The sequence below is a fragment of the Nuphar pumila genome, chromosome 4, assembly GCF_984573655.1.
Source record: "Nuphar pumila chromosome 4, dmNupPumi1.hap1.1, whole genome shotgun sequence".
NCBI classification, from domain to species: domain Eukaryota; kingdom Viridiplantae; phylum Streptophyta; class Magnoliopsida; order Nymphaeales; family Nymphaeaceae; genus Nuphar; species Nuphar pumila.
In genome coordinates, this window is record NC_143252.1 from 126,941,179 (window position 1) to 126,960,563 (window position 19,385).

Consider the following 19,385-nt stretch of genomic DNA (forward strand, 5'->3'; position numbering starts at 1 on the left):
ACCATGAGTGCACAATATTTTAAAGACGAATGACTGAAGAGAGGGGGTTTGTCTTAAATAGATGTTGGAGTTGCCCTGCCTCTCAAATCCCATGGTTGCACATGAGTTGAAAAAAGTTATAGATAGGCAATAAGAGAAATTTGGCTTTATAATCAAATTGAGATTGAGCCAAGGGTGAGAGACAGACGGTGGAGTGTTTTTGCTCAACGATACTTTGAAAATGGCAAAATTTTGATAGGTTCCTGTCAATTAAAACGAAAGCGGGGGGGCATTGAAAATTACTCCATCCTTAAAGTACCCCCAAGTAAGGGGAATACATAGGGGGAAGGGAAAAGGGAGGGAAGAGAAACAGCAAAGCGTAGAGGAAAAGATGGTGGACGATTTCATGGTGTACGTCGACCGTCTGATTTCCTCAGCCTGCTTCGATACCGTCAACGAGGGTCTCCTCAACGGCCACGGGAGGACGGAAGCGCCAGAAAACTTCCCTCTGACGAACAATGGTTGCAATGGTGGTAGTAGTTGTCAGGGGGAGGGTTGTTCGAGCAAGGGTGAGAAAGGGGGGCTCATAGAGTGCAGAATATGCCAGGAGGAAGACGAAGAGAAGGAGTTGGAGTCTCCTTGTGCGTGTAACGGTACCCTGAAGGTATTCATTCAAATTGCATTTTTTATTTTGAAGAGATTCTCGTTTTTCTCTTTCTTGGCAGGCTTGTTTTTGTGGTTTTGGTATCTGGGTGTTGGGTTTCGCGTGATTTTTTTATGGTATTTTTGTGAAAAAATAGTGTTTTTTCTTTGTTGGTGTCCTTCTTCCGGCGTTTATTTTTCATTTGAAGTTGCGGGTGATGCATGTTTCTGGGAGATTGGTCGGTTTTTGTGTGATCCTGTGGCTTCTCTTCCACCATTTCTTCGTTTGGAGCTTGTGGGAGGATGGTCGGTGGTTATTCTATTCTCCATTGTGGTTATTGGGTCTTTCTTGCAAATAAATATGAAAAATTCTGTCCATGGTCTCTTTCTTTCATTTTTCATTTTTTATTTTTTTTGTTTTGTTTTACATTTGTGTTCTTGGGTTTTGTTGTAAATGGTTGTATATGTCTTTCGGGCCTGTGTTTTTTTTTGGGGGCATTTGGTGAATTGACGTTTTGTGTTTTGTCTACGATCACTGCTTTCTTTCTAGTTGCATTTGGCATTTTGGTTTATGGGGTTTCATTGCAAAGATTTTTGCGAATGACCCAGTCTTTTGGGCTCTATTTTTCGTTTTTTTTTTGGGAGGCAGACCCTCCACCAGTTATACAACCGTACCATTGGGTTTTGAACTTGCAACGTCCCAAACACAAGGTGACGTTCACTAACTGTTCCTACCAAACAAGTGGAGCCCCCGTTGGTTCTTCTTGGTTTTTGTTACGAACGTTTTTTTGTCTGTTTCTTGTTCAAAGACCATTTATCTTTTGGGTTGCATTTCGGTTTCTCTTCTTCTTGCTTATAAAAATGGCCGCTTTCTTTCCAATGCCCTGCATTTTCCTTTTAGACAGTTTTTTCCCTTTTTTCTATAATGATATTTACTTTTCTTTTCTTGAGGATTTTGAACATGCTTAAGATTTTTTAAATTTTCATTAAGCTTGATATTGCTTTGTTCTGTTATTATGATAGTTGTCTGTTAGCTGCTGCTGGTGACTTGGTTGGTTTTAGAAGAAATGACACCTACAAATTACTTCATTTGTTTCTTCTTAGATCTTTCCTCTTCATCTATTTTTCATTCAAAATGTTTGTTTTATAACTTTTGGTTTCAATGTGCATTTATTTTTTGCAAGAGAGCACATCCAATTTTCACGGCCTTTTTTATTTCCTCCTTTAGTGGCCTTGTATATTTTTGCTGGATTTTGTTCACTTTTCAAGATGCATTGTTACAACTTACAAGGAAAACCATGGTTTGCCATCTCCGCAACCATCTATCGCTGGTTTATGATTGCTCTGTGAAAGGAATGAGAATCCCACTTATGCTTATATTTTTTGTCGTTAAGTATAACGTGGGTTATGGTGATCATTTATAATGTGGATTGTTATTTTGGTGCAGTTTGCACACAGGAAGTGTATTCAGAGGTGGTGTAATAAGAAAGGCGATATCACTTGTGAGATCTGCAATCAGGTATGGTATTGCATCTGAAAAATCTTCATCCTATGTGACTGTATCTATGATATGCTATTGCAACTTAATTGGTAAGCAGGTTTTTGTATGTCAGCCAGTCGTATTTCTACTTGGTGCTATACCTATTGACGTTTTTCATTGCCAAAAAACAAAAGGCCTTCTACGTGTACCTTATTCAATTTTATATTTCACATTGTTGGCTTTTTCCTCTTGCCTTATTAGGTGAACTAGATCGGCCACCCACTATTTCATTGAAGAAATAAGAAAAACTAAAGAGCAACAAAAGACTGCAAAGAGGGCCACTTAACCTTTCCCCATAAAAACCTTGTAGGTTCATCCTTAAAAAGAGAAAAAAGGAATTCTCAGGCTAGAGTTGTCTGTGTTTCCCAACTATTGTTAGAGGACTTCTATATGTGTGGGAACAATGAAAATTTACAGAAGATCTGTGGAATAACAATATTGTAGATTCTGGTGTTAAAAGGATTCCTAGGCTAGAGTGTTCTAAGTTTTCCAACTCTTGTTAGAGGACCATCCAGAATTTCTGCATTCAACTTGTTGCTAACATGCATATAAGAGGTGTCTCTAACAAAATCCTTTACACAGTTCTTCCTAGAAGTCCTAGCTGATTGTCCTCAAGAACACTTCAACATTATTCTAACATCATCTTTAGAATCCACCTGAAAAACTCTAGCTGGATTTCTGCTGCCTTCATTGCTTATTTTCACCTGATCTCAAAACAAGCATTGGCTCTCCCGTTCACTCCCATGGTGCATGCATGCACTGGATTTCTTTCGTTTTTTCATGCATTCTTTTAAATATTTTTCCTAGAAAATAACCATGGAACCCAAATTATTATAATCTCTTCATATCTTTTTTATTTGCTTGTGGCGTTGCATCCTGGGACACCAAAAATGATCTTATTACCAAGTGAAGGACTCTCTTCATTTTTATGCAATATTAGATTTGCAATTTGTTGTTTCCTGGAAGTGCCATAATTATCAATAATACCATGGTAGAAAAGTATCATAATCAGCAGCCTAATTGTTCTTGTGTTCTAGCCATTCTACACATTTTAGATGGGGCTTTACTGTCCTGGCAGGTGTTAAAATATATGTAATTCATATATATGTATATGTTTATATACATATATATATATATATGTATTATCTAAAATACCCGATAGGGGTATTTTAGTCATTTCACAAGTACCCTATAGGGGTACTTGTTTCTTTTCTTTATTTTTTGTATATTCTTTTTTCTTTTTTTACTTTTTATTTTTTATATTTTTGCCCACCTAAAAGGGGCCCCACCATGGAGTCGATGGGGCCCCCAACGGTCACATTTGTGACCGTTGGGGGCTCCCAACGACTCCATGGGAGCCCCTAGGTGGCTCTTCTTTTAAGGCCATAAGGCCACTCCTCCTCTCCTTCTTTTTGTGTATAAATAAGGGTGAACCCCTCTTGTATTTTTCACTCTTGAGAGCTCTCTCTCTTTTCAATAAGAGACATTTATATTTTTATGTTGTGTTGTCTCTTGTGGGTTTGGGTGTTAGCCCTTTTGTTTGTTCATTAGTGGATGTTGTAAGTGCTTAATGCACTCTTTGCTTTTCCGCATATTTCATTACATCAGGTACCATGGCTCTTTGTCTGTGGAGTTGATATGCAATGAACTAAGATATCATTTAATGAAAATATAACTTAAGTTTGTTTTAATTAAAGGAATTGAAAGTATTCTCTTTTTGTCTGTGGAGTTGATATGCAATGAACTAAGATATCATTTAATGAAAATATAACTTAAGTTTGTCTTAATGAGAGGAATTGAAAGGATTTTTTTTCCCTGAAGAAATTGTTGACAATGCCTTCTTTTGTAGGTCTATGCTCCAAATTACTCTGTTCCGAAAACCAGGGCTGGTTCAGATGGTTTAACAATTGATATAAGGTGCTTCCTTTAAACTTAAAATCTTTTATAATTTGTCACACAGTGCATTGTACATGTGCATTGATAATTCCCAATGAGGTGTTTGTGTGCAAAAATCAACTAGGATCTATGTTTTATCTAATTTGTAAGAAGTCAAAGTACCCACAGTGAGAGCATTACTAGGACTGCACTGATAAATGAAATGAACTACTCACAGCTTGGCTTGCTAACGAGCTCATTCAGGATTGTATTTGCTTGAAGAGCTTATTTTATGAGCACATGTTTAAGGAGCTGAGCTTGAATAAAGGCTGCTTGGCTCTGCTTGGCTTGGGTAAGCTTGTAACAATAAAATTAAATACTTTTAGTAGTGTGTGTGTGTGTGTGTATATATATATATATATATATATCAGAAATGATTCATTTTAACTTGATCTGTGCAAAATGTGCTTGACTGACATTGTGCTTTGGATGTAGAAAAAGAAAAAAAAACTCAAAATCGATTTTTTATTGGTGGTTATTTTCTAATCACCACTAAAGATAACCTTTAGCGGCTTTTAGAAACTGCCGTTTTTAGTGAATTTCACATGGTCATTGATTTTTTGCAATTGGAGCACTTGTTTTCTTCCTTTTTTGGTTTATTATTGTGTGTGTGTTGGCTAATGTAATCATCCTTTCAAAAATCCTAACTACTTCATACAAACTGCAGTTTTTGGAGTTTTTTTTTCTTTTTTTTCAAATCTGACCATAATGGTGTGTTCTGCATGCTTGATTTTATAAGAATTGACTCTTGGATCATCCGATTATGACACATGGATGGTTTTTTATAGGGTTTGACAATCAATGGTTCAAAATTTTTGTAAATATTTAAGCATAAAAAATCATATTTCTTTGTCAGAAAAACATGATCCAATTGTCAATTCTTAGCAAATGGACCATATTGAACACATCTGCGAGGTCAAATTTGTGAAATTTGATGAAAATGTGCAGTTTGTACAGGACATGGATAGTTTTGTAGCATGAATATTCCCATTACTCTCTCTCTCTCTCATGAATATTCCCATTACCCTCTCTCTCTCTCATGAATATTCCCATTACCCTCTCTCTCTCTCTATATATATATGTATATTATTGAAGTACAAAACTGTTGACTGAAAATCATAGGTTCAAGCTTTATCAACTCCATCTGACCACATAGATGTGTTCAGCGCGGTTTGTTTTCTAAGGATCAAATCTTTGATCATGTTATTCTGGTCTAAAAATATTATTTTTTGAGTTGTAAAATTTTAGTGCATTGTAGGCCGTTGATTTTTGAAGCCCTTAAAAACCTGCTTATATGTCACAATGACATGATTCAAAACTCATTTTCTATTAAAAAAACCTTACAGATCACATCCATAGGGTCTGATGTCTACAAAAAAAATCTAAAAAGTATGAAAAGAAGGTGATTTATGCTCAATAGTTTTGTGTAGCACCAAATATTCATCCATATATATTAATTATTTTGTCGATCTGACTGAATGAGCTAGAAACCATAGGTGCAGGTTGTGTCAGTCCAACCAGACCTCATAGATAGATTCAGCGTGGTCCAAATGCTAGGAACAGGCCACAATTTTATGTGCCAAGAAAATATCGCACATTGTATGCCGTTGCTTTTGCAAGGCTCATAAGTCATGCCTGTGTGTCATAATTTGAAGATCCAAGAGCCTGTTTTCACTAACCAAAGCATGTAGATCACATCTGTAAGTTTAGTTTCATGAAAAACTACCAAAAAAATGAAAAAATCTCATTTGTATATAATGGAGATCTGACCAAATGCTAACTCAAAAACCACAATTTTATGAGTGGATAAAACATCACACATTGTAGGCAGCTGATTTTTCAAGGCTCATGAAATTGTGCTTGCATGTCATATTCAGAAGATCCAAGAGCTGATTCCCACTAGCCAAGCATGTTGATCACATCTGTAAGGTTAGTTTCATGAAAAAAGAAACCCATTTGTACATAAATGTGTGTGTGTGTGTGTGTGTGTGTGTGTGTGTGTGTGTGTGTGTGTGTGCACAACAACATGTGGTGGAGTTGGTTAGTTGAGGGTTCCAAAATATTCCCTTGTCCCTCTGTTAAATGAGCTGGCTTGGCTCAGCTTGAGCGTGGCTCCATCTCATGGTGAGGTGAGATTTGCTTGTGTTGACTGAAAATAACCCGACTTTGAACAATTCAAGCTTCACTTCTTTGGCATCAGCCGTGATAAGATGAGTAACATTATGATATGTTTGGTCATTACTTTCAAAATTTTCTCAATCTGAGAAATAAAAAGATAGGCTATTAACGTCTAGACTACTATGTCAAATTGATGTCTTTTTTTTTTTTTTGCTTAATTTCAAGGTCTTGTTGGTGTTCAGAAGATAATGAAAACAATCTCTAATCAAAAGTTCTTTGAAAAGATGTCTGCATATATTATCGCATCGATCAGAAGAAATTCCTTGTTTTGTTCTTTTTTAGTGAACTAGTTCCAGTCTCAGGTTTAGTGCTTATGCATTTTTATTTTCTTTTTTCATGCTCTTCTTCATATTAAAACGTGGCTTCAGAAACTTGGTAGTTTATTCTTGGGTTATTATCAAGCTTGCCCTGACAGAAACTTCTTAACCAATAAATGTGTTGATGGGGGACAGAATTTTGTACGCAGGACTACCTGTATATTGACAATGGCAATATCATGAACTAAATGCCACTTCTTATCTTGCTTTATTCTCTGGCTTCATCCTCACATCCTTTCTGGAACCTAAATGTGCTTATTTTGAAATTGATGCTATGTACATAGGATGTATATGGAGATGGCCCTTTGTAGTTTAAATGAAGTCACTCACAGTCAGTTTTGTGGGAACTCATTAAAAGTTTAGTAGATGAAACATTCTCTTGCCATCAATTAAAGATTCCTTGGTGCTACTTATTTGAGATTTACTGTGTTTTCCGTCCTCTTGGTTATTCTCTAATGGACCACAGGTGCTTTGTTAATGCTGCAGGTTATCAAAAGAAATTATATTCTGCAACTAGTGCCTGCATTGCCTAAGAATTGAAAATTAGATAAAATATACTGTGTTAGTTTTAGTTCTGTTGATGATCAACGTGTTTGTGTGCGTCTTGGAGATATCTTTTGTGATTGTGTTTTACTTTGATGCTTTCCTTGTGGAGATGATATTGTTGCACCAATTCTTGTATTATGACTGGCCTGTTCTTATTTTGTTTGCATTGGTTTTACAAGTCTTAGCTCTCTCTCACTCATTTCTTCTTTGTAAACAGGCAAAATTGGGCCCCGCGGATAGATCTTCATGACCCTCATATTCTGGCCATAGCTGCTGCTGAGCATCGGTTGCTGCAGGTTGAATATGAAGATTATGCTGTTGCAAACACTGGCGGTATTGGTTGCTGCCGCTCTGTCGCTCTAATTGTATGTTTGTATTCTTTTCCTTATTTGTTTTTCCCCTTGTATTGGTTTTGTTTCTCCAAGTTCACAGCCAAATTTGAGACCTAAGGGTCCCTTGAATAAACATGACTTTGCAAGAGTCATCGGAAGTCCACCACCTCTGTCTCAGACCTTGGATTAGTGCGTCCAAGTTGGATGCTCCAGTTGATACATGTTGAAAAGTCATTGCATGTATTCATTGTTGTTTCAGAAACTTTATTTTATTGGAAAATTGAATATCTTTTGTATTCTTGACAGCTGATGCTAGTTCTGCTTGTTCGCCATGCTCTTATCATAACAAAAGATTCTGGGCTCCTGCAGGAGTCCTTGACAGTATTCAATGTATGTTCTATCATCCAGTTGCAGGAATTGACAAATAATGACTTTCTGGGCTTTTTCTTTCTAAAATGTTTCGGTTCATACATCTAATATTTGACCTGCAATATTTAGATTTCACTACTTCAGTTTGCTGGATTACTTCTGCCATGCTATGTGATCTTGAGAGCACTTTACATTTTACAGAGTCGGCGGCGAAGGCAGGTATTTTTTTCAATCTGATTATCTTTTAATCACTTCACCTTTTCATTTACTGAAAATAAGTACATGTTTCAAGATAATCAGATGAATTTGCCTTGATTTTTAATGCCATTAAAAACATAAATTAAAAGTATAAATGTCTGTTGTTGGTTGGTGGCCTCTCAATTTGTCTTAGCCAGACGTGGTTTTGGGTTCATTCCCATGCTCATCTGCCAAAGAAAAAAACTGAACAATGGCTGTCCAATTTGATGTTTTTCTGTAGACATTATGAGTTGTGTAGTTATAATGTGGTGCATATTGGACTTAATCCATGCCTGCTTGGTTTAACATAGACAACATCAAGTGGGGTGGCCCTTTATTAGGCGATCCTGGTATAGGATCAATATTCACTTGCATTAAAGTCCAGTATTTTGACCCAGCATAATTCTAAGATCAATCCCGTGGGCTTTAGATCAATGGTCTGGGTTCAAATTAAGGATTTTAAGATCTGAGGATCTCAAGAACTGACTATTGGTCTAACCCTCTCCCATGGAGCCAAAAATCCTGTCATTGAAAAGGGATTTCAAATATCTAAAGTGGGGACTGAGACCCCTGTTTGAATGGTTTGGATCTCTGTGCGAACCCCAGGCAGTGGTCCGTTGTTGAATCTATAATCTGAGGTATTGAAATGCTTCCACAATTACCCTAAACAAGGAACAATCAAATGCAGTCTCCCATTTGTTTCCATTACCACCTTCCTCTTGGATTCTTCTTCTGAAACTGGATTTGATGACGACCATGTGTTTGCCCCTGTGGCCTATGTTCAACATGAATCCAGCGTTCTTGGAGTCACATGGAAAGTTTTATCCCATGCTGTTCTGAGTAGGATGCTTTTGAGCAACTTGTTTTGATGTGCGTTTGTCTCGACCTTTTAAACTTGGTAATGAACTTTTTCTGAAAGTTCACCTATTTCTTCCTGTTGACCTACACTTTCCTTCGTCTTAATGCAGTAGCAGCAAATCACCATGGAGGAATGAGCTAAACGTTTAAGCTTCTCTCATGGCCAAGCTTCTTTGTGTTGTTCCTTTCCACCTTTAGCTCGAGTTGCCGGACAACTGGGATCTCTTTTTCCTGTATATCTGAATATGTACTTGCTCAGCTCAGGCGAGAATTGACAGTGGCTCGGTACTGCTCAAGAAAGTGGAATCTGTAAGTATGCTATTTAACTTTTTTGGCAGTAAGTTGCAAATGTAATATGAGTCTTTGCTGAGGCATCATGCAAAATCTTTCTTGATGATCTTGTTAAAATGTACCTCATATATATATATATACACGTATATATATGTATATATAAATATATATATTACATCAATACCCGATAGGGGTATTTTTGTAATTTTACATAGTTGTTTTAGAAAACAACTATTTTGTTTAAATGTAAATTTCTTTATTTATTTTTTTGTTTTTATTTTTGTATTTTTTAGAACCAAACAGGGACTCCAACCATAGAGTCGTTGGAGCCCCCAACGGTCACAAATGTGACTGTTGGGGGCTCCCAACGACTCCATGGGAGCCCCCTTTTGGCTCTTCTTTTGAGGCCCTTTGGCCCTCCTTTTTCCTCCTCTCCCTCTTGCATAAATAGGGGTGAACCCCTTGTGTATTTTTATTCTTGAGAGCTTTCTCTCTTCTCAATAAGAGGCTTTTTATATTGTTGCCTTCTTAAAGGCTTGTGCTTGTATTGTCCCTTTGTGGACTTGTGATATTATCTCTTTTATTCATTGTTGTAAGTGCTTGTATGCACTCTTTATATTTCCGCAATATCTCATTACATGGTATCAGAGCCACTCGATTCTTGAAGGAAAGGTGTGGTTCGTGTATCTTATATTTAGTGGATATCTTCTCACTTCTTGGCAACATCATGGAGACAAAGATTGACCTATCTTTCAAGCTCAATGGAAAGAATTATATGATGTGGGCATCGACAATGGAAAATAATCTCAAAGGAAAGAAGCTTTGGGGTTTTGTCATGGGTACCGTTCCGGAACCTAAGCTTATGCTCACAAAGGACGAAGAAGGTCAAGAAAAGGCTCTTGAAGGAGATGCTCGCCTCAAGGCCATTGAAAATCATCAAAAAAAAGTGGAAGATTGGGAAAGCAATCACGCAAAAATACTTGCGTGGTTTATGAACAATGTGGAGCTTAAGGTATGTGCTAATATAGCTAAATTTCGTAGAGCCAATGAGGCTTGGTCTTTTATGAAGGGTATGTATACCCAAAAGGATCTTGCGAGAGCATACTTCTTGCAAGAAAAGATTAGAACCACCAAGCAAGGTGATTCTAGCATTCAAGACTATTATAGTGCCCTAAACCCACTATGGGATGAATTGGCTCTTTTGGAGCCAAAATGGGTTTCTATGGAAGATATTGATTTAAGGCAAAAACAAATGGAACAAGAGCGATTGTTTCAATTCCTTTTTGGGCTACGTCCCGAATTTGAGGAAGTGAGATCCTCACTTCTCCATAGATCTATTTTTCCTCCTATTGAGGATGCTATTGCCGAAATCACTCAAGAGGAGACAAGGCTTGGCATGAGTAAGCATGTTGATGAAGTCCTTGCCGTTTCAAAACCGGGTAACAATGTTAAAACCTATAAACCTCTTCATTTTGGGAAACAAGGCAACTACAATGGAGGAAGAAAATTGATTGTTTGTCATTATTGCAATGAGCCGGGTCACATTAAACCCGCTTGTCCAAAGCTTATTGGAACCTTCAAGCCTAAGGTGGCCTCTTTTAAAAAAACCACCACCAAAGAAGATGAAGGCAAAAACAATGACATCAAAGAAACTCTTGGACAAATATCCATGGCTCTTCAACAAATACTAAAAGTTTCTTCCTCCACATCAGGTGCGGCTATTGCCTCAACATCATCACCCGGTACGTATTCTTGGATCCTTGACTCCAGAGCTTCTTTTCATATGACCCCTCATGAAAATGCACTTATTGATGTTTGCACCAATTCAAAGGACTCTTGTGTCTCTACGGCCGATGGAACATTTTTAAAAATTTCAAGTATTGGCTCTTTTAAAGATTCTCAAAATTTTTGTGTTCCAAAAGTAAGAGTTGTTCCCAAACTAAATTTAAACCTATTTTCGGTTTCTCAAATTGCCGACCATGGATGTGAAATATCTTTCTCATCTAATGATTGCTTTGTGCAGGATCTCCGGTCCCGGAAGCGGATTGGGCAAGGCCATAGAAAGGGAGACCTCTATTATATGGACCATCTTGATCTCTCTACAAATTATTTTTGTTCTTATGTCCAAGAAAAAAACATGGAAACTTGGCATAAAAGACTTGGTCATCCAAGTTATTCCAAAATGTATCTCTTTCCTTTTGGAAACAAATTTTGTAAGGAAAAAGAAATTAATTGCAAAGATTGCATTTTTTGGTAAAATGAAGTCTATTCCATTTCCAACTAGAACTTTTCTTTCATCAAGACCTTTTGAATTGGTGCATTCGGATGTTTGGGGGCCTTCTCCGGTTATGTCTAAAGGGGGCTATTCATATTATGTTACGTTTATTGATGACTTTACTCGGTATGTTTGGATTTATTTTCTTAGTCATAAATCAGAAGTATTTACTTTCTTTAAAGATTTTCATAAAAGGTTCAAAATCAATTTCAAAATAACATATCTATTTTAAGATCCGATTCCGGTGGCGAATACTTATCTCACGAATTCCAAAACTATTTAACCCAAAATGACATTTGCCATCAAAAGTCATGTCTTAGGACTCCCCAACAAAATGGCCTAGCGGAAAGGAAACATAGGCACATTATAGAAACCGCTAGAACATTACTTGTTTCTAGGAATATTCCAAAGAAGTTTTGGGCCGAAGCCGTTCTAACCTCAACCTATCTAATCAATAGAATGCCCTCTTCTAAGTTAAAAAATGCTTCTCCCTATGAAAAACTCTTTAAATTTTCACCCGATTTCAATCGTCTTCGTATTTTTGGTTGCAAATGTTTTGTCCTATTACATAAAAGAGATAAGTTATCTCCAAAAGCAATTGAATGTGTTTTTCTATGATATGGTGAAAATAAAAAAGGGTATAGATGTTATGATTTTAAAAATGATAAACTATATATTTCAAAAGATGTAACATTTCTAGAAGAAGAGAACGATTTTGATAAAATAGAAGAAACAAATGAAATTGATTATATATTCTTATATGATCTTATTGATGACATACAAGAAGATTTTCTTGAAAACATAGACGATACACGTGAGGTATCCCATCTTGACATAACACCCTCAAATGATAGTGATTCAAATATAAATGTTCATGATAGTGATACCAATATAAATGTTTACTCAAGAAGAAGTCAAGAAAAACCTATTAGTGCCCTCGAAAAATACTCTCAAATTTCTGAATCCACTGAGGAACCACAAGTTAGACATTCTTCTAGAATTTCAATACCCCCAAATAGGTTTGTATCCTATGATTCCTTAACCCCCAACTATCGGGCGTGTTTAATAACCCTACATTCTTATTTTGAACCGGCTCACTATAATCAAGCTAAATCTATACCACATTGGGTTGAAGCAATGCAAGTTGAACTAAATGCTTTAAAAAAGGCCAATACTTGGGAAATAGTTAATCTACCCTCACACAAAAAACCTATTGGTTGTCGCTGAGTCTTCAAAGTTAAAACTAAGAGCGATGGCTCTTTAGAACGATATAAAGCTAGATTAGTCGCTAAGGGATACTCCCAAGAATATGGCATTGATTATGAAGAAACATTCGCTCCCGTAGCTAGAATGACCAGTGTCAGGACCTTAATAATTGTCGCATCAACCAAAAAATGACCTATTTATCAACTTGACGTAAAAAATGCTTTTTTAAATGGAAGTTTAAGTGAAGAAGTTTACATGGATCCGCCACCCTGAATTAATATTAAGCAAGGTCAAACACTTCGGCTTTTAAAGGCATTATATGGTCTTAAACAAGCTCCTAAGGCTTGGTATGATCGTTTCAGTGATATCATGATAAAGTTAGGATTTCATTCTTGTTATACTGACTCTGCTCTTTTTTGTTAAAAATGCAGGTACGAGTATCGTAATATTGTTACTTTATGTTGATGACATGATTATCACTGAGAATGATCAAAATAGTATTATTGATGTTAAAAATATGTTAAAAAATAATTTTGATATGTCTGATTTAGGTTTTCTTAGATATTTTCTTGGAATTGAAGTTGCATATTCTTCTCGAGGATATATTTTGTCACAGATGAAGCTTGCTGCAGATATTTGTTCTAATTCTGGGATTTCTGATGACAAGAAAGTAGACTCCCGAGGTTATTAATGCCAAATTACGGTTGGAGGATGGGGTTCTTCTAGAAGATCCCACGCCTTACAGACAACTCATTGGGTCTCTTACCTATTTAACCATCATCAGACCAGATATCTCCCATGCGTTATCTCCCATGCGGTTCACTCTGTTAGCCAATTTCAGCATGCTCCTACCACTGTGCATATGAGTGCTGTTCTCCGAATCATCCGCTACATTCGGAATACCATCAATAAAGGGCTTTTCTGTCCTCCTCTTCTTCCTTAAATCTTCTTGCTTATACTGATGCCGATTGGGGAGGTAATCCCAATGATCGAGTCTCAACTACTAGTTTTTGTGTCTTTTTAGGGGACTCTTTGATTGCCTGGCGATGCAAGAAGCAGCAGAAAGTTTCACTATCATCCACTGAAGCTGAGTATCGGGCTATGACAACCACGACAATGAAACTTGTATGGCTTCGCAGTCTGCTTAAAGACATGGGGGTTGATATTACTGAAGCCTCAAAATTATGTTGCGACAACAAGAGTGCCATCTACATTGCGAGCAATCATACCTTCCATGAGCGTACAAAGCATATCGAAATGGACTGCCACTATGTTCGTGACGAATTCTTACGAGGAACTATTGCTCTACCATATGTCACTTCAGAATATCAGTTGGCAGACTTCTTCACTAAAGCTCTTCCGGCTCCCCGCTTCATGTTTCTTCTTGACAAACTTTCCGTCTTTTTCCCGTAAAGTTTGAGGGGGGGGGGTGTTAAAATGTAGCTCATATATATATACACGTATATATATATATATGTATGTATATATAAATATATATATTACATCATTACCCGATAGGGGTATTTTTGTAATTTTACATAGTTGTTTTAGAAAACAACTATTTTGTTTAAATGTAAATTTCTTTATTTATTTTTTTGTTTTTATTTTTGTATTTTTTAGAACCAAAGAGGGGCTCCAACCATAGAGTCGTTGGAGCCCCCAACGATCACAAATGTGACCGTTGGGTGCTCCCAACGACTCCATGGGAGCCCCCTTTTGGCTCTTCTTTTGAGGCCCTTTGGCCCTCCTTTTCCCTCCTCTCCCTCTTGTATAAATAGGGGTGAACCCCTTGTGTATTTTTATTCTTGAGAGCTTTCTCTCTTCTCAATAAGAGGCTTTTTATATTGTTGCCTTCTTAAAGGCTTGTGCTTGTATTGTCCCTTTGTGGACTTGTGATATTGTCTCTTTTATTCATTGTTGTAAGTGCTTGTATGCACTCTTTATATTTCCGCAATATCTCATTACAGATCTGCCCAAGTAGATGGCTTGATTACATTGATATAGTAGGGATGGGGTTTCTCTCACTTTTGGCGTAGCATGCATATACATGTGCGCAAACGCTCGCACACTCTCAACCTATTGTTTGCTTGGATTGAGCTATCTATGATTGCAGGTTTAGTGGTGCGGGAGTGTTAAGACATATGTAATAATACATCTATATATATATATATATATATAAATATAGATGTATTCACCATAATACCCGATAGGGGTATTATGGTCTTTTCACAAGTACCCAATAGGGGTACTTGTTTTATTTTTTTTATTTTGCTGTTTTTATTTTTGTTTTTTTATTTTTTAAATATAATTTGGGATACCAAAAGGGGCCCCACAATGGAGTCGTTGGGGCCCCCAACAGTCACAATTGTGACCGTTGGGGGCTCCCAACGACTCTATTGGGAGCCCCCTTTGGTCTCCCTTTTCTTATAAATAGGGGGAACCCCCCTTGTATTTGGTATTGCTTTAGAGAGCTCCTCTCCAATAAAAGAGATATTATTTTTATGTGTGTAGCCTTATTATAAGGCCCTTCGTATATCCCTTGGTGGATTTCCTCTCTTATGCTTGTTTTATTTGTCCGTGTTGGACATAGTGAATGCTTTGGCATTCTTGGATTCTTCCGCATACTTCATTACATGGTATCAGAGCCATACGATCTTCTAAGGTAAAATCGTGTCTCTCTCTACTTCCTTTCCTTTTCACATCTTCATTTTGTAGCAGTGGAAGTCAAGATCGATCTATCATTCAAGCTCAATGGGAAAAATTACATGATGTGGGCATCTGCAATGGAGAATAATCTCAAAGGCAAGAAGCTTTGGGGTTATGTAATGGGAACCGTTCCGGAACCCCAACTTAAGCTCACAAAGATGTAAGAAGATCAAGAGAAAGCACTTGAAGGTGATGCTCGTCTCAAAGCCATAAAAGATTATCATCACCAAATGGAAGATTGAGAGAGCAACCATGCAAAAATCCTAGCATGGTTTATGAATACTGTCGAACTTAAGGTATGTGCAAATATTGCAAAATTCCGTCGGGCAAATGAAGCTTGGTTTTTTATGAAGGGTATGTTTACCCAAAAGGATCTTGCAAGAGCTTATTTTTTGCAAGAAAAAGTGAGAACCACAAAACAAGGAGACGTGAGCATACAAGACTATTATAGTGCTCTAAATCCTTTGTGGGATGAATTGGCTCTTTTAGAGCCTAAATGGGTGGCTATGGAGGATGTGGTTCTAAGACAAAAACAAATGGAACAAGATAGATTGTTTCAATTTTTATTTGGGCTTCGTCCCGAATTTGAACAAGTTAGATCCTCACTTCTTCATAGATCTACGTTTCCTCCCTTAGAAGAGGCTATTGCCGAGATTACTCAAGAAGAGACTAGGCATAGTATGGGTAAAAGCATAGATGAAGTTCTTGCCGTATCTAAACCCGACAATCATGTTAAAACATACAAACCACCTCATTTTGGTAAGCAAGGGAGTGGTGGAAGAAAAATGATTATATGTCATCATTGTTATGAGCCGGGACATATTAAACCCGTTTGCCCAAAGCTAAATGGGGCATTCAAGCCAAAGGTGGCTTCCGTTGAAGAATCATCCACCAAAGACGATGACGGCAAGAACGGGGATCTCAAAGATACTCTTGGTCAAATCTCCTTGGCTCTCCAACAAATTCTAAAGGCTACTTCTTCCACCTCCGGTGCCGCCATTGCCTCATCATCACCTCCCGGTACGTACTCTTGGATTTTAGATTCCGGAGCCTCTTTTCACATGACTCCTCATGAAAATGCATTAACCAACGTGCACACCAATTCAAAAATATCTTGTGTCTCTACGGCCGATGGAACTTTTCTCAAAATAAATGGTATTGGAACTCTTGATTCTAAAAATGTTCAAAATTTTCTTGTTCCAAAAGTTAGAATAGTTCCTAAATTAAACTTAACCTCTTTTCCGTTTCTCAAATTGCCGACCATGGATGTGAAATATCTTTCTCATCCCAATGGTACTTTGTGCAGGATCTCCGGTCCGGGAAGCGGATTGGGCAAGGCCATAGGAAGGGAGATCTTTATTTTATGGATAACTTAATGCTTTCAAATACCTCATTTTGTACTTATGTCCAAGACAAAAATATTGAAACTTGGCATAAAAGGCTTGGACATCCAAGTTACTCTAAAATGTATCTTTTTCCTTTTGGAAACAAGTTTTGTAAAGAAAAAGATATCAATTGCAAAGATTGCATTTTTGGAAAAATGAAGTCTATTTCTTTTCCTATTAGAACCTTTGTGACAACAAGACCTTTTGAATTAGTGCATTCCGATGTATGGGGACCATCTCCGATTCTATCCAAAGGTGGTTATTCGTATTATGTTACCTTTATTGATGACTATACTAGATATGTATGGATTTATTTTCTTAACCTTAAATCAGAAGTTTTTAACTTCAAAGAATTTCATGCAAAAGTTCAAAATCAATTTCAAAGTCAAATATCCATTCTTAGATCCGATTCGGGTGGAGAATACTTATCAAATGAGTTTCAATCATATTTAAAACAACATGACATTTGTCATAAAAAATCTTGTCCAAGAACTCCTCAACAAAACGGCCTAGCGGAGAGAAAACATAGACATATTTTAGAAACCACTAGATCGTTACTCATTTCTAAAAATATTCCTAAAAGTTTTTGGGCCGAAGCCGTGTTAACCTCCACCTATTTAATCAATAGGATGCCATCTTCAAAATTGAACAATATCTCTCCTTATGAAAAACTTTTCAATATGACATCCGACTACAATCGTCTTCGTATTTTTGGGTGTAAATGCTTTGTTCTTTTACATAAAAGAGATAAATTGTCACCTAAAGCAATAGAATGCGTATTTTTAGGATATGGTGAAAATCAAAAGGGCTATAGATGCTTTGACTATAAAAACAATAAACTATTTGTCTCCAAAGATGTGACCTTTTTAGAAGATGAAAATGGATTTGAAATATTGGAAAAACCAAATGAAATTGATTATATGTTTATCAATGATCTTTTAGAAGATTCAAATGATGACTCTTTGAGTCATCCGGAATTTTTAGAAAATACTCATGATTCTCATGATAATGATGTATCACCAACTAATGGTGACAATCTCCAAGTATACACTCGGCGTGATGAAGCACAACCTATTAGTGCTTTAGAAAAATTCTTGCGGCTTAATGAACCCCTAGAAGAAACCTCCCTTAGGCGATCTTCTAGAGAATCAATTCCACCTAATAGGTTTGTCTCATATGAAACTCTCTCACCTAACTACAGAGCTTGTCTTGCATTCTTACTATGAACCTTCCCATTTTAATCAAGCAAAAAATATTCCTCATTGGGTTGAAGCAATGAAAGTTGAACTAGATGCTTTAAATAAGGCTAAAACTTGGGAAATAGTTCAACTTCCTCCAAATAAAAAAAGCTATAGGATGTCGGTGGGTCTACAAAGTCAAAACAAAAAGTGATGGGTCCCTATAACGTTATAAAGCTAGATTAGTTGCTAAGGGATATTCACAAGAATATGGCATCGATTATGAGGAGACTTTTGCCCCCGTGGCTCGCATGACAAGCGTTAGAACTCTAATAGCGGTAGCATCATCTAAGAAATGGCCTATATTTCAACTAGATGTTAAAAATGCCTTTCTTAATGGTCAGTTGAATGAAAAAGTATATATGGACCCTCCGCCGGGAATTAGTGTTAACCAAGGTCAAACTCTTCGATTATTAAAAGCTTTATATGGCCTTAAACAAGCCCCTAAGGCTTGGTATGATAGATTTAGTGCTATCATGTTACAATTGGGATTTCGTTCATGTTATACTGACACTGCTCTTTTTGTTAAACGTGCATGTAATAGTATCATCATCCTTCTGCTTTATGTTGATGATATGATCATCACTGCAATGATGAAAGTGGTATTCTTAATGTTAAAAATATGTTAAAATATAATTTTGATATGTCTGATCTGGGTTTTCTCAGGTACTTTCTTGGTATAGAAGTAGCATACTCTCCTCGAGGGTATATATTGTCACAGATGAAGCTTGCTGCAGACATATGTTCCAAATCTGGGATTTCAGATGACAAAAAGGTGGAGACTCCCGAGGTTATCAATGCTAAACTACGACTGGAGGATGGAGTTCTGCTGGATGATCCTACGCCCTACAGGCAACTCATTGGCTCCCTCACCTATCTGACTATCACCAGGCCTGATATTGCTCATGCTGTGCACTCTGCAAGCCAATTTTAGCTTGCCCCTACATCTGTGCATATGAGTGCTGTGCTTCGGATCATTCGATACATCAAAAATACTTTGACTAAAGGGCTATTCCTATCCTCACTCTCTTTCTTAGATTTACTGGCTTATACTGATGCTGACTGGGGAAGTAACCCAAATGATCGAATATCAACTACTGGCTTTTGTGTTTTCCTAGGAGATTCGCTAATTGCTTGGAGGTGCAAGAAACAACATAAAGTCTCATTGTCTTCTACTGAAGCAGAATACAGGGCTATGACAACTACTACAATGGAGCTTGTGTGGCTTCGAAGTCTTCTTCAAGATATGGGAGTCGAAATTACCGGTGCTTCGAAGCTTTGTTGCGACAACAAAAGTGCCATCTACATTGCCAGCAACCACACCTTTCATGAGAGGACTAAACATATTGAA

At 37.1% G+C, this 19,385-nt stretch overlaps 1 protein-coding gene across 1 annotated transcript; it reads left to right on the plus strand.

Annotated features, from left to right (window-relative positions):
- The first annotated feature begins 370 nt into the window (after positions 1-370).
- Positions 371-9,242, plus strand: LOC149840973 (uncharacterized). The gene is made up of 7 exons (XM_090005168.1): positions 371-643; positions 2,069-2,140; positions 4,011-4,078; positions 7,355-7,502; positions 7,776-7,859; positions 7,968-8,057; positions 9,044-9,242. The coding sequence occupies exons 1-7, from the start codon at positions 371-373 to the stop codon at positions 9,044-9,046; spliced, it is 738 nt and encodes a 245-aa protein (XP_089861294.1). The 3' UTR covers positions 9,047-9,242.
- Positions 9,243-19,385: the final 10,143 nt, after the last annotated feature.